At 45.2% G+C, this 16,278-nt stretch overlaps 1 protein-coding gene across 1 annotated transcript in view; it reads right to left on the bottom strand.

Annotated features, from left to right (window-relative positions):
- LOC127029119 (CUGBP Elav-like family member 4) overlaps window positions 1–16,278 on the bottom strand; it is a gene marked incomplete at its 5' end in the record, with an annotated part of 74,084 nt that overhangs the window by 44,935 nt on the left and 12,871 nt on the right. The window contains 1 exon segment of the mRNA XM_050914765.1: window positions 10,441–10,584. Coding sequence (XP_050770722.1) covers window positions 10,441–10,584 — 144 coding nt within the window.

Genomic DNA, 16,278 nt, shown 5'->3' on the forward strand with positions numbered 1-16,278 from the left:
GTAGCAAAGCTCTGGTGGCTACTGATGGGAGACCAGTGTATGTGGAGTGGTAGGGAGAGGGGATCCCTTAACTTAGCTAGTTCTTTGGGGATAAACTGATTTGTTTTAATCTGTCAGTGACAAAAATCATTTTTTCTTATGCTGCTGGGAGGCCTCTGGTGGGCACTGAGCAAAACCTTCTAACCAGATTACAGCACCTATTTCCAAATACAACCAAGCAGAGACTCCTGGAAGAGCTATACAAGAGAAGGGAGCTCACCTACTTTAGCAAGAGTAATACTATGTAGTGGGAAAAATCCCTTCCCTGTAGATTTGATCTGGGATGACTTCCTTAATTTTATTTTTTTTTCCAGAAAGTGATCAAAATACTGCTTCTTTTAAGGCACATACAAAAGGCAGAAACAAGGAACCCGGGATATATTTTCAGGTATTTGGGGTTAAGAATTTTGGAGCAGAAGGGTAGTGAATGGTTATGCATGCTGGAAATGCTTCTTACATTAAAACCGGACTTTGCTATCATTATTTTACACTCTGAGCTTAGCACACAGTTGGTGCAGTTCATTTGTACAGTATGTTTGCACTGAGCTTGTAAAATGCTCCTGGTGTGAAGGAGAAGACAGTTTGGATCAAGCTGCCTCTTGTCTCCTTCCCTGGAGCTGTACGAAGAGCCAGACAAGGTATGTCTGAATCCATATTCAACCACTACTAGTGACCGGTGGTGGATGCTTAGAGAAACTGGGGGGGGGGAAAGAAGATGAGCAAAACCTCATTCTGTTTATTCCCCAGCCTCTAGTAATGCGTGACTTGATGATAATAGTGGAGAAGGAAACTGTTTTTCTGTAGTGATTTTAGCAGTGACTCATGTCTTTGCTGTCTCCAGAATGAGTACCACTGTTTTGCTGCTCTCTGTGATTTCACTCTCCCATCAGGAAATTACACTCTGATGCTGTTGTTTAAGGACACAGGACATGCTTCTCAGCATTAAAGAGACCTCAAAAGTCATGGCAATGGATAGTCTGTTCCCTATTGTTTGGTTTAATACTGAAATATCAGCTAAATTAGCTGTTCATACACACTAAAACAAATCCTTGAAATTGCCGCGCTCATTCAAGTGCTGAAACTTTTGTTGTCACTATCTGTGAAGAGACAAAAGTAAAGGATGCTCTGCCACTGACCTGCAGTATAACTGTGCACAAGTTGTGTAAACTTCCCTTGGTTTCTCCAGCAATAAAATGGGGCACAAGATACCTGCCTCCCCATGTAGGGGTGCCTTCAGATTTACAGATGAAAAGTGCCATGCTAGAGTTGAGTACTATTATTTTTTTGGAGCCTAATGCAGATTGGTGGCAAGGTGGTGGCTTTCCCTTTGATTTTTAATTACCCTTTTTTATTATACCCTGCATAAGACACTTTCACATTTTAATTATTGATAACCTCTTCTTTTTAATTACTGATGGAGTGATTAGACAATCTTTTCTATTATAGCACAATGCTGATTCCCCTTTAAGGAGTATATTTGTTTCTAGGCATCGTTTGAGTTTATTCTCCAGAGGAGGCACTGAGCAGGTGATTTCAGTAAGTATGCCAATGAAGTGAATGAGGAAGGGGGAATCCATCCATCTTCAACACTGGATTGACTCCAGCACTGGGTATGCTGACCCATATCTCATTTTCTGTGCTGGGTATCTTTACCTGCGGACAGCTGAGGATATAACTTGCTGGTTGCAGAAATGATGGCCAAGATCTGTGCCTATAGGACCTGTTTAGTGCTGCTGATCAAAGTAGCATCTCTCTGAGATGGATGCAGTTGCAAGGGCTGGGAACAGTCCCACTCTGGCCTTTGCTGAATTTTCTCTGTGCTCCTCCAAAGCTGACCAGAACTGCATGAACCAACCTACCCCAAAACACGGAGTGACGTGTGGTTGGTCATGTGTGTCCATGGTCAGTCTGGCTGGCAGATAACAGCCTGCTATTTGTACCAGAGACCTTCTAGGGCAGGCAGGGGACTATGTTTTTGGCATTTCCCATTGTCAGATTCAGTAAACAGATGGGGTTTCCTCTGAGCTGGTCACCTATTACGGTTGATGTGATAACAGGCAGAGGAATCTAAGCCAAGATTCATCTCTCCCTTCGGTACCTGAATGTCTGTGGACAGATGAATTGCATCTTTGTTTCTCCCTATTGACTGTATGTGGAGCCCCAGGTGATCAGTTCAGCTGCACGTACCAACACAGATGAAATCATTCCCATCCCTTACTTGGCCCTCAGCGCATATTTTTAGAATTTGGTTCCCAACCATTTAAAAGAAAAGTGTTAATCCTTTTTTTGTTTGTTTAACCTGTGCTGCAAGAGAAACAAGGCTCTATCTAAAAGATACCACGTTGCCAATGGTAGTACAAATGATTGTGTTACTCCAAAGACAATCTCCAGTTTGCACTCAGCAGAGCTAGGCAATCACTTGTGACATTATTTATGGCTTATGCAACTTCTTCTCCTGCTTATGGATGTCTCTAAGCTCTTCAGTGTTAACTCCACAATGGCAGGTGCTCCTCCTAGTTTGCAAACCGGGTAACCTGAGTGTGTGGCTTCTTGTGTATTCAGAGGGCTTATAAATTTGCACTGGAAGATGCATTTGTAGACTATACCTTGGCTACATGCATGCCCCTTTTTGCAATAATGTAATTTATGCATTTCTGTCACATCTTCAGAAAGAAGAAGGTATTTTTCTCTCTCCTTGTGAGAAGATGATCCTAATCTGCTGATTAGTGCTGAAGGTGCAGGGTCTGTAGCCTAAAGCCTGGAGGCTTTCAGTGAAACATTTGGTTAAACCTGGCCATGCTCCCACAGAGACTAAGTTAGGAGCTTGAGGAGCAAAGAGGTTAAATTTAGCTTAGGGTTAAAAAGCTAATGCAGTAAAAATAAGGTAGTAATTAAGGCCCTAACCTTTGATTTGGGAAACTAGGTTCAGTTGCTTCTGCTACAGCAGGCATCCTGCAGGGTGCCATCACCCCATTTCTGTTATGCTCAGTGCTCTGAGGATCCCCAAGATGCCCTGGATACCTGGACCCCCCCCCCGGTATGGTGAAACGAGCTGGGTCCCTGTACCTCATGACCCAGAGGATGTACACCTTACTGCAGCCTTCAGAGCCAGCCTGTGGGGTAAACCAGGGTTTCCTCCAGAGCTGGAAGGAGTATGGCATCCATACCTGACACAGCCATGTACCCCGGCTAACTGGCTTTGCTTCCTTGGCTAGAGAGTGGACTCCAACCATGTCTGGACATCACAGCCCTTGGCAACACTCCTGCCACCCTTCTGCTGTCATGTTTCCCATTTATGCTCATCCCTCTCAGGTCAGCAGCTGATGGTCACAGCCCAGCTGAGTGCAACAGCATCGTGGGGGTGGGAGGACAGGAACTTAATCACCTTGAAAGAAGCTGATGGCATAGACCTACCTCCTTCCCCCCAGGGTGGCTCCAGGGTACTTTACAAAAGGAGGGCAAGTCCTGTAAGGGTCACCAGTCTCCCTGATAAAAACCTCCAGGGCATTCCCAAGTGAGATCAAATAAAAGTCAGCCCACTCCTTCCCCAGCTCCCCCCCAAAGACAAACGTCCCATCCACTCTGAAAGAGGCCCAGTGTATGATCCCAGTTAATAAAGCTGTAGAAAGTGAGGCAGTGACCCCACCAGAGGCAAATCAATAGCAGCAGGGCCCCTGGGTATTGTGTACTTTAAAATATGCCATTTGAAATGCAGATTTTCCCTGCCTGGGCTGGGGCCACAGAGCACTAATCAGAAAGGCAGCCTTATTATCTCAGACTGATCCAAGGGGACAGAGAGGAGCTTTTCCCTTTCTCAGCTGAAAGGACGTATTTCCTTTTGCTTCTCTTACTTCCTTGGCATGATCTTTGCCTCAGCATTTAGAGCTTTTTCCCAAATGATTTTATAGATTCGTTCCCTCTTTCCTCCAACCTGGCCATTATTATTGCTCAAATATTTATCTTCTGAGGAGACCAGGAAATGCTACCAAACTGGTTCAAGGCCATGGACAGCACCTCAAGAGCTAAGAGCCTGCAGTCCCCATCCCAAGGCTTGAGAACTGGTAAGGTCATTCAAAGCATGGGGAGGGGTGGTAGTGATGGTTGGTCAACAGTGAGAGATGGAAGGATTCATCTCACACACTTTTTTGCTACCTCAAGTATAGGTAGCTAAACTTCAGCCAGCTCTGTCATCAATGGATGGATAGGCACCTCCGCAGGCTTATCTAGCCTATCCTAGCATGGGAGATTAAGAAAAAAAAAACAGTGAAGGATGTAGTTTTGCAGCACACCTGAACCAAAGCAAGAGTTTGCCAATGCACATCTCCCTCTCCACGTCTTGCCGCTACCTTTGCACCAGGATAGATGCACGCCTGATGCTGCCAAGCACCCGGTCAGAAACAATACCAGCAGCGTGTTAACCATACAGCACAGAAATGTGGCGCTTACTGCCGGTTTTCCTCCCAGAAGTGGCTCCCTGCGTTGTCAGTGTAGTGGCATGGGGTGAGGATATGTGGCCAGAGGTGGGATTGGGAATGGGATGGCCGCCTCTGTCATCAGGTGGCTGTTAGACGGCAGGATCATGCAACTGCACTCAAGGAAAGGAAATATTATCCTTTTCTTACAGGAGGAACAGGTGCATGGAGAGATGAAGTGACTTAAGGCCAAAAACTCCTGCTAGAAATAGGACAAGGATGCTACAGCCTGCCTTCCCCAGCCCCCAAAGGAAATACATGTGAAACTGAAGGAGGAGGAGAGAGAAGGATTATTTCTGATGTGCTCTTTTTTGAAATAGCATGATCATTGCCCTTGGAGAAGGCTCAATCTGATTGATATGATGACCTTCTCATTTTTTTCAGTGTTATTTTCTATCCTTGTCTCTGAATCACATGGTGTTTTGTTTGACTTTTTGTAGTCTTCATTCAGTAATAATAAAAAGTAATAACAGCATCCCACACTTCCCACATCTAACGATCTATACAAACACTTAGCTAATTAATCCTCATGGTATCCCTGTAATAGGAAGAGGTAAGTAAAGTGATCAATCAGTAAGATCAAGCAGTAAGAGGACTCATATTTGGTAAAATCACAGACCTGACGAATTCACGCCTGTTTTACGTAACTGGTCATTGGGAAATAAAACCAAAAATATCTCCCAAGCCTCCAAACAAACAGAAGATATTCTGAAAAAAATCAGAATGGTCCTTCAGACATTTTTTAATGTCTTCTTGGAAACAGAAATTTCTGCTTTGAAAATAAAATTTAAATTTAATTAAGATTTAAAAAAACTAAACAAATGTGCAACACCTGGATTCATGGGTCTTTCCAAAGCCTGATACACAACGGTTTGGATTTCTAACTTCCTGAGTACTGTGAAAAAAAAACCCCAAAACCTAAAAAAAAAAAAAATATACAGTGCAAATCTGAGTGTTCATTAGTTCTGAATTACTAGGGAGCTGACAATCAGAAATATGGTATTAGCCCTGCTTCAAAGTATTATGGCTTCAAAATAGCTACCTCTTCTGGAACGGATCAAAACAAGTGATTTGCATAACAGGTAGTATTTACTACCTCAGATCATTTAGCAGAAATATCCTTTCATCTCCACAGGAGCTGGGACAGGGAGGCAGAGAGGAGCACCTACGCTTTTACGGTCAGCATGGTAGTTACTACTGCCCTAGCTTCCCAAGGTGACCACTTATGATGATAACTGAGAGCTTTGCTGTGCTGGATGTGTCCATATTTGTTGCAGTTATTGTCTGCAGTTCAGGAGCTGCAGTCATTTGTACGTTTTCAGAGTGAGGGGAGCTGGGATTTACTGACAGGAAAGGACTTGCTCCAGGCCGGAGAGCAAATGTTACCATTGCCTATGTTACCCCTGTCCCCATCTGTCTGTTTTTACTTACTAACTCTATGCCTGTCCCCTGCTGCAGGATGCAATCAGTCCCATGGCTGGAATTTGGCCAGGAGATCATGGTTAACACTCCCACCCCATTTTTTTATGCAAAGTTGATTTTTGACTTTGATCTTGTTTTAAATAATTTAAAAATTAAATAATTTATACAGTATCTGTCACTTTCCAAGTCTCCTTCCTTTGTTCTTGCTTTGCTCTTCTGCATTTTCCCATCTTCCCAACCCTTTTCGGTCTGTGCACGTTTCCATTTCTGCATGGTGGGGCAGCAGTGGCATGAGACAGCCGCTAACTTCTTGCCACTTTCTTCATAGAAAGAAAACCTGCAGGAACTTTTGCCATTGTTGCTTATTTGGGCCAGGACTATACTACCACCATTCATAGTCTGGTTTGATTTTTACTGCTTATGATTTTGGGCTTGGCTACCTCACCGCTTACCAGGGTCTAAGGTGTGCTGTGCTGCTCTGAGCTGGAGTGTGTGCCTGCATGTTCATTCTTGACTGGCACCAAATCAAAGGTGGTGTCACCTGGCATCAGTCTCCTTCTCTCCAGGCTGAGTTCAGATCTATAACTGAAGCTGGCCTTGACTAAGACTGTGGAAACAGCTACTGATAGGCAGCTCATGTGGAGCCACAGTAACCTGACAACAAAAAGGGCTGGTGCCCTATACATGCGTGAACTAAAATAAATAATTGCCCCATAAAAGGGGAACATAAATGAATATGGGAAGATATTGCTGAAAAGAAAAAAACCTGAAATAAATTATTATAGGCAATCTGGGAGCTTTAGGGAGCCATGAAACCTGACTTCCCTTGAGTTGCATACAAAAGAGCTGGGGTGGGTCTGATGTGACTTTCTATGTCACTGAAACAGCACACAAAGTTATTGCCAAGCTTTGTCTGGTCTGCTTGCAGGTGACACATGAGGAGAGGAGGCAAAAACCACACGCACAGAGGAGAACCCCCTTTGCTTCCTGATTTTTTTGCCTCTGGAGCTGAGGTCATATCACTGCTGAACCCAAGGACTAGTTGCTTAGCCAATGTGTGGCCATCGCTGCTGTCAAGGTTAAAGTTGCTTAAGCTGAGGTTGAGTGGCTTGGCGGCAGGCAGCAGCAGGCAGCAGCAGGGAGTGAACTGTGACATGGCCATTTGCTGAGCTGCAAAGGAGGTAATTTAAAGAGGAGCTGGGACCCAAAGCAGTCCTGGTGGCAACACTAACGACTATCAGTGAAACACAGATGGACTGAGACCCTCACCACCTCTCCCCAGTGGTGCTGCTTGGTTTGCAAATCCATGGCTGCCCACTAATCTCTCAAACAGCTGCACCATGTGGGTTTCTGCTGCACTGGCCACCTTGATGCATGAAGACCTTTTTTGCAAGAGCTAATGCAGTCCCAGTGATGTGCATGATACGTCTCTGGGGGAAATTCAGCAAGCAACTGCTGCCTAGGGGACCTGACAACCTCCTCCATGGGGATGGAACATTAGAAACTGTTGATTATGGACCTCTCATGAGACTGCTTGTGAACTCTTATATGGAGGCATTAGTCAAGCTTGGACTGCAGTGGGATAGCTGGGAGGACAGGTGACGAGTACAAATCAGAGCGCCTAGTGACTCAAGCTAGTCCTGGCCTTACTACTAAGCACTGACGTATTTCTTAAACTTGTGTTACCATCATACCCCTGTGTGAGAATCCATGGAGAGACAGCACAAGAGAGAGCTGTGTCCCTGGGGGAGAACGAAAAATAAATAAATCTGATCATAAGCTTTATTAGTACATGAAGAAATGAGACCAGGGGGGTCAAATGATTCACAGAAGGTCACATGAGTTGCTGGTGGCAGTGGCATCAGCTGTCATCGCTGTTCTGCCTTTGCATTTTTCACTGTTTCACCTTCCCTCCTCTTGACTTGCCTTAGCTCTTCAACTTCAGTTTGGGCTGAATAAAACTGTCCCCCCCTTTCCCTCTCCGCCATCGATCTCTCCGTCTCCCGCTGGCATTTACGAGGTGCCAATCACCCTGATATCTAAGAGCCAGCAGTCCGAGGTGGATTAATCGGGATGGAGGGAATGGCACACAGCCTCGGTGCTCCTTTTCTTCCCTTTTGTGTGAGACTGTGAGGTGAAGCAGATAGGGAGAGACACAGCTAGGGAGGCTGATTGAGAGACAGCATCTGAGCACGCTCTGGGTGTACAGGCACCACATGGAAATGTGATCCTATCATTTAGACAGCTCTGAAGTCCCCAGGGTAATTGGTGTCACCAGCTTGTCCAATGGGTCAAGATCTAAAACTTATTCTTTCCCCCTTATTAGCATATTTACCAGAAAAAAAAGAGGATGCGTCCAATTCTGCTTTCACAGAAATCAACAGGAAAAATATTCATTGGTTTCAAGTGGAGCGGGAGCAGACCCAGGAATTGTTTTCACTCTTTCTTCAGAGATAAATCTTCACTCAAGCACCTACCCTCATAATGTCCTATATTATCTGGTGAGAAATAGATGGAGGGAACTTTTGTGGTGTAAAGGCACAGTCCTCATACTCTTTTATATCAGTATAAACCTGGGCTGACTCTATTATCATGGCAATTAGAAGAATTACTCCAGATTAAAAATGATGTAGCGAAGAAGAGTTTTTGGTCCAGAGCATCAGGACAGTGGTGCCTTTACCACCTCTCTTCTGCCTGATCAATGCCTGTAGCATAACAGTGGAGCCACATCTTCTGCCTGATAACCTCTGCAGATGTTTGTCCCCAGCTGCCCATGGGTTGCCTCCTGTTAATGCCTCTGGTACATGGCGGCACAGATGCTGCATCCCCCTGCCAGGCTGCTGGCCACTGGCCTGGGCTCAGCTGTGATTTACTGTCCCTTTTCCTCTTTGTGCAGCCTTCCCCGGCCAGAAACATAGCTAAACACAGCCGGGAGGGGACAGCTCTTCTGTTGTGTGAGGAGGGGAGCAGGGGACCAAGGAAGAGGCAAAGATTCTCTTTGACTGGGAATGAAAATGAAGAGGGCAAAATGGAAGGAAAAATGGAATTTGTCCAGTAGGGAGAGAATAAAAAAAGTCCAGAATAGCACCAGGGGGTGCATCTGGGAGGAGAGGGGGAACTTCTATGGAGCTCTGCAGCATGTCCTTGTGACTGTACATGGCCCATACAACAGGTAGGCTGGGTTGTACCAAGTGTTTAGTGAGGCACATGACGCTCAGTGGAGGACAGAAATTTCTAGGCCCTCAAGTTAAAAAAAGAACATGCAGATGTAATGGGAAGTCCATGGTGCCAAAGCATGAGAAGGAACTAGGCAGGGAAGAAAGTAGAGCCTTGTGGTCAGTGTGCTGGAGGGTGTACAGGTACACTGGAGTGTGATTCCTGAGTTGGCCCTGTATTACCTAAGGTTTCTCTCATTCAGGAAGATGTTACTCTGGAAAAGTGGGATTAATGGCACTTCCCTCCTGCACGCAAAGCCAGCATAGAGTACAAGAGGGCTACATTTTACCACCAAATGGATGAAGCACCTAGATGCACTGTCACTGCCTCCAAATGTTCCTGTTTCATCTGCTCCAGAGAAGGCAGCCAACATCACTGGGCATTATTGTGTCTGCCTGCTGGAGGGATCACCTCTACCTTTGTCTGAAATATCTGGCAGAGAGAGATCAACCTGATCTTGTCTTGCAGGTCCTTGTTAATTGTAGCCTAAGGAAAGGTAGCTATGCCAGAGGCATCCGTTTCAGGGCTACGTCAGGAGCCCAGCTCCTGGTACAGTCACACTGTCTAAGGGGCCCAGGGTCCAGGTTTGGTATGTAAGTAGGATACCTTAAGTTAGACAATGCAACAGTGCTTTAAATAGCTGATGTGTTTTCCCAGTGTGCTTAAATCATACTGTTTTGGGGAGCCAGGAATGTATGTGTGCATATGTCTGCTTGTCCATTTTAGTATTATCTAGCATGCTTTAATGAACCTAAAAGCATTTCCATCAACAGCTGTCATTTTATCCAGCGACCACTCCAAAGACACCCACAAAGATGCATGGAGCAGCAGGGGCCTGGTCAAAAGGAGCAGAGTGCCATCTCCCGTTCAGCTCAGTCTGCATGGCCTCTAGCAGAGGAGGGCCACAAACCTTCTCTAGTGCCAGATGGTGCTGACGTGGGATAGAGAACTAGGATGAGCTGAATTCAGGGCCTATTTTATCCAAAACTCAAATGCTAATTGTATTTGCATTTGACAGCAACGACTTAGACCCCACAGGAAGTGTCTTGCATGGATACACACATGACCACGGTTTAGTTACTGCTAGAAGCAGGTATTGCACTTCTGAGGAAGATGTCCTCTCCTACTCCAGATGGCATGGCTCAGTTTGCTCCCATCATTTAACCTGTTTAATGGAGAAATCACTGGTTCCTCCTCTGCTCAGTTGTTCCTCTGCTCACGTGTGCTTTGTGCCATTCTAGGTGCTACCCCTGTTCCTGTGAACATGCATAGAGCCAGTGTCTATACTTACTGCCTGTGCATAGGCGCCATACGCTCCAAACTGGATGGCCATGGGGTTGAACATGCCCATTTGTCCTGCCATTTGCTGCATGCGTCTCATTGTACGCTCCTTGTCTGTATCTGCAAACTTCACCACGAGGCTTGAAGAGGCTCCCTGCAGGACAGGAGAGAAAAGGAGACACACAAGGGAATTAGCCCGATGCACATTGGCTCATGCAATCCATACAACTAACACAGATTTGGTAGTGTGGGATCCAGCTGACGCTGATTTTTCCCACGCAATCTGTCAGGCCTTTTGCATTGGACCTTTGCAAGAGGCTGAGGGTATCAGGAAGGAAGGAAAGGACCCTGGAGGGTGAACAACTGAGGCCAGCAGCCCAGTTCCTCATTTCCTCCAAAATTCAAACTTCCAGGCTGTCATTAATGTTCTCTCTGCAAAAGTTGTTGACTTATTCTTTCAACATATAGAAAACCTTCTGGCCCAGGAGGTTGTCCTCATCAGAGGACAAAGGTCTGGACTCAGTGCAGCAAAATGTAGAAGCTTTTGCTTGTATGTGGTGGGATTTGTGAACTGATTTATTTTGATGGGATCTGTTAGCTCTGTGCATGCCAGACCCCCTGAGCTGCATCACCCTTTCACACTGCCATGTCTTGTAACCCCCATGTCCAGTGAGAAATTCCTGCCCAGCGTTGCAGACAGGATTCAGTATGCTGGGCAGGGCGTATGTGCCATCACCAAGCAGCATCTCTTCAGCACTGTTAAATTAGGGGAGTGTCGTGGTTTAACCCCAGCTGGCAGCTAAGCACCACGCAGCCGCTCGCTCACTGCCCCCCCACCCCTGGGATGGGGGAGAGAATCAGGAAAAAAAAACCTCGTGAGTTGAGATAAAGACAGTTTAATAGGACAGAAAGGAATGAAAAACAATGATAATGATAATAATAATATGACAATAGTAATACTAAAAGAATTAAACTATACAAAGCAAGTGGTGCACAATGCAATTGCTCACCACCCGCTGACCGATGCCCAGTTAGTTCCCGAGCCGCGATCCGCCCCTCCCAGTTAACTCCCCCCAGTTTATATACTGGGCATGATGTCATATGGTATGGAATATCCCTTTGGCCAGTTTGGGTCAGCTGTCCTGGCGGTGTCCCCTCCCAACTTCTTGTGCCCCTCCAGCCTTCTTGCTGGCTGGGCAGGAGAAGCTGAAAAATCCTTGACTTAGTATAAACACTACTTAGCTACAACTAAAAACGTCGGTGTGTTATCAACATTATTTTCCTACTAAATCCAAAACACAGCACTATACCAGCTACTAGGAAGAAAATTAACTCTGTCCTAGCTGAAACCAGGACAGGGAGCAAAAATAGTACCTGATGGACCTGAGTTTCCTCTCCACGAACATTTAATATTACACTTTTCTGGGCAAGTTTTACAGTGTTTGGGTTATGTTTGCAGTTAACACTGGTGCAGAACTACAGATGATCATCAGAGCTGGCTGCAGAAGTCTGTGAAAAATGTAGAGCTTTTGGGAATGAAAGAAATCCCTCTCCTCCCCAAAATGAGATGAAAGCTCAGTAACTGCAATTCTTAAATTTCTGATAGGAGGCAGAGATGGGAAGAAATAGATCTGCTTAGGAAGGAAGCACTGATATTTTTTTGGCTAGCTCCAAGGACATCCTAGCTTCATGGGTTGGTTGATTCCCCACAGCGTGGTGTCCCTGTGGGAAGAGGGGTGCAGGGGAGGGGGGATCCAGCAGCAGCCCCAACAGCAAGTAGACAGTTTCCTTGGGAGCTGGGCTGCCACCGAGCCTGGGGAGATGGGCAGGTGAGCTGTCAGGAGGCTGACAAAGAGCAGCTGAAATCATCACGCTCCCATGGTACACTTCCCTTTTGACACACTGGTATTCACTGATGGAAATACGAGTGGGGAAATTGCCAGCTAAGCCTCTGGCCGTGGCAGTAGAGGAAGACCAGCTCCATACCAGAGGAGCTGGGCTGTTGTGGGGCCCTTGTTTTTCTAGCAGAGATGGGATTGCACAGGGGAGTGTTATTAACTGGCTTGCTTACACACATCCCTATGTACCTGTAACCAGAAAAAAATAGTCTCAGTGACAGCAGAGTTGCTCTGCTACAAATTGGGAATAGCGTAGTAAACCACAACTATGGACGTACATATATATAAGTCCAACCTATGCATATTCAATAGCCTCTCCAGATCCTCAGTTATGAATAAAGACTTGAGGGATTAACTTGCTAAAAAAAAAATCTAAGGTCTCACAATGAGTGATGTTCCCCTGGTTTAGCAGCCTGTTCTGGGAGGAAGTGATTTTTCATTGGCAAAGAATCTTTCTTTTTGACCTGTTAGTCTCTCTCTAATAAATCTATAACCCAGTCGAACAATGTTGTGAAGAGCAAGGGGTTGAAAGAAGTGCTTCAGGAAAACAAAGGGACAGACAGATGAATGCTCTATTCAAGGGTGGAGAGCAGTCTTCAGAAGTTATTTTAGGAGCAATACAGGGGGGGGGGGGGGGGGGGAGAAAAAAAAAAACCTAGCCAAAATTCCCCTGCATTTCTTCTCAAGGCTGGGCAACTTTTCATTTTTTTAAATCACATAATGTACTTATTGATCCTTCCCCAAATCACACTCTTAATTGCAGCTCATCAACAAATGAATATTTTAATGCATACATGTTCTGCTAATTATCACCTGGATCAGTCCTTAATTAGATTTCAACACTCATTTAATTAACCCTGATCCAAGAGACTCTTTGGTAAGCTGAATCTAATGTTTTAAACCTATTTGCAGCTGTATTGCAGGGAGGCACTGGTCCACAGCAGATTGGGCTGTTCAGAGCTGCTGTCGTGGTTTGCAGAGCAGAGCATGGAGGATTTTGAATCTCAATAAGGTGAATAAGTATTCATCTCTGCAAATGGGTTTTGAAGATGTGACCTGCTCTAGTTAGCAGGACAAAGAAGTGTACATAAGTTGGTGTCTTCTTCCTTCCCATTTTCTTTCTATCTCTACTTGCCCTGGAAGTCTTAGGGCCAGAGAACTGCCTCAGGAAATTGCTGATGCCTCACACTGTTGAAAACCAAGCTATTATTGTAGATGGCAGCATGAAAACATGGCTAGTAGCTACTGCATCGCTTAATGCCGGCTATGTTTTGGATAGGGATAGCAATCTACCAATTACTAAGGTCTTTCTGGTTTCTTTACAAGAATGTGTGTTATCAATCTAGACCACACACCTGAGCAGTGCTGGGAAGGAGTGGATTAAAGGGAAACAAGCAGAAGCATCCAGAGTGACTTAATGTTGATCCAGAGCCCACTTAAATCAAGGGAAGGTCCCACTGATGTAAATGAGCTTTGAAGCAAAAGAAAGAGGAAGGGAAGGGGGGAAGAAAGACACCCTCCCCCCCCCAAAGCAAGCAGAGAGGTAAAGACCTAACGCTGACATCTTCATTCCTCTCTGCAGTGGGAAGAGCACATCCTTATTAGAAGAAGGTGGTGATGCCCGGTGGAGCTCCCTCCAGTAGGCTGGGAACACCACTGCCAAGCAGGGAGCATTTTATGCATCTCAGGCTGGAGGCTTATCAATGTCTCTGATCTCCCAGAAAGGTCAGCGCTTGTGAATTATTTGAGGGCCCCCCCCAGGTCCTAATCTCATCCAGATGAGACAAGTGTTGAGTGCAGCGAGCCTTGCAGGGTCTGCTGCCGGCACCAGGACTTGGGCAATGCTTGGCAGCAGCACAGTCCCACTCCTGCTTTCCCTCGGCCGCCTCCAGGGCTGTTGATTTCGTTCCCAACTCCCCTTGGACACGTAAAGAGACCTTATGGTGCCAATTAAATCCTTTTGTCTAGAGCAAGGCCGTGCGGCTCATGAGCAGTTATCCCTCTTATCCCATTTGGAGGCAATGAATACTGTGGTTTAGAATGAGCAAGGAAGCCTGGGGAAGACGGCGAGTGAAGCCTGTCACGTCCCATGGGTCTCTTTGCTGTCCTGCCACATGCCTGCATGGCTACGGAGATGTGACTAGAGAAGTAAAGGCTATCTTTGGAGCCAGTGTGATTCATACTCCCTGTCAGGCAGCTGGGCTGCCTGGATTTCTATTCTGGGACCCAGAAACATGTGATTTATTAGTTCATTTATGGAAAAAGGCAGGAGGTAGGGAACACAATCCTATGATTTTATTTTTTTATAGAAAGAATGAAGGGAAATTATGGTAACACTGGAAAACTGCTGGCCCAAAGGTTGTAGAATTACCTGTCTTGGTGGCAGCAGTGGGGTGGGATGGTCTATGAACCTTAGTCCCCCTCCAGGCAGAACCCACTGCCCAAAGGAAAGTGAGGCTGAGCTATCAAGAGCCATTGGATTTTGATGGAAGAAATGACAGCAAATTAACATTTAGGTATTACACATCCATTGCTTCTTTAATCCCAAAGGACAACACATGACTTTATAAATGGTGTTTAGGTAGCATAGTCAGAAAAATCATTCATTACTGGAAGGAGGGCCAGGCCTGCTGCTGGTGACTTATGAATGGGTTCCTAATGTGTTATTATTTCTTAATAGAAGGAATGGCTGTGCTGTGTCTTGCCCTGAATTAAACAAGCCAGTCTGTGTGTTACACAAAGACATTGCATGGAGTGCGTGTTTTTTAAAGAGCAGAAGATCAACAATGAAGAGAAAAAAAAAAGGGTTTGAGTTTGCATCTCCATTCTCTTCCATCAGCTTCTCCAACATCAACAGTGTAAAATGAGGCCTCAGCCTTCTGCATTAATTTGAGCAGATGATAGCCTTGCATTGATGATACCCCACTCCACCCTAGACTTTGTGACTTTGGGCAAGTAACTTTAGGGCAAATTAAGCTGCGACACATGAAGGGCACTTAGATGCTGGACTCTCATCAACTTTCACCTGGAATTACCCTTGAAAAAATCTCCCCTTTATGTTTCTGTGTTCATGTAAAACTAAAGGCTAATGACTTTCCCATTTTTTATTTACCCTGACAGCCTGAGGGGGTCAGCGACTCTCTATCCCTCTACTGACTGTCACAAGGTGGCTTTTATTAACTGAGGACTTGAGCCCATGCTGGAATCTCAATGAGAGTAAATTTTCTTTGTTAATTGATACTCTGAATCATGGTCTGTTTATTTGTTATCTATTTGTGTTATGGGTTTGTCTAAGCTTCTGTTTATGTTACCCGGATATTTTGAAGACACCCTTGGGAAGTGAGGTGGTGGACTGATGGCTTCAAGTTTGACCTTCTTAATTCTATGTTTTCCACATTTAAGTAAATATTAAGATCTAGATGCTCAAATATCCATTGGTTATTACTTCTCTACTGGGACCAAGAACAAGAATTGCTGTGACTTTGGCTACGAACTGGCTGAATATACTGATTAATTGTGTATAAGACCAGTTCATTCCCAGACATTGTATTGTTGCTTCTTTTGCTTATCTTTTGTGTCTTGTCCCTTAGAGGGACATTCGGATGACCTAATTGCAGCCATTTTGGGTATCTATTCTAAACCATCAATTACTTAGACAGATGTGTCTCTGAGCGGTGAGTCTCTCTCCATCAACTGAGAGAAGCGTAGATGATAAGATTACAGATGACCCCGAAGTTTTATACCTTGACCAACACTTTGATGTAATTCAGCCAGGTCAACTCTGGCCTTTAGTTGATAAGCTGCTGAGCATGGGAACTTTCCTGTATGAGGGTTGTATGGTGCTTAGCACACAGCAATTCCATGTAAGACCAAGAATAACCACATTTCCAACAGCAGTAGTCTGAGACGAAATCTGCTAGAGTCTCTAAGAGGGTAAAGAGCATGTTCCT

Source organism: Gymnogyps californianus, unplaced genomic scaffold (genome assembly GCF_018139145.2).
Source record: "Gymnogyps californianus isolate 813 unplaced genomic scaffold, ASM1813914v2 HiC_scaffold_79, whole genome shotgun sequence".
In the NCBI taxonomy this organism is placed as follows: domain Eukaryota; kingdom Metazoa; phylum Chordata; class Aves; order Accipitriformes; family Cathartidae; genus Gymnogyps; species Gymnogyps californianus.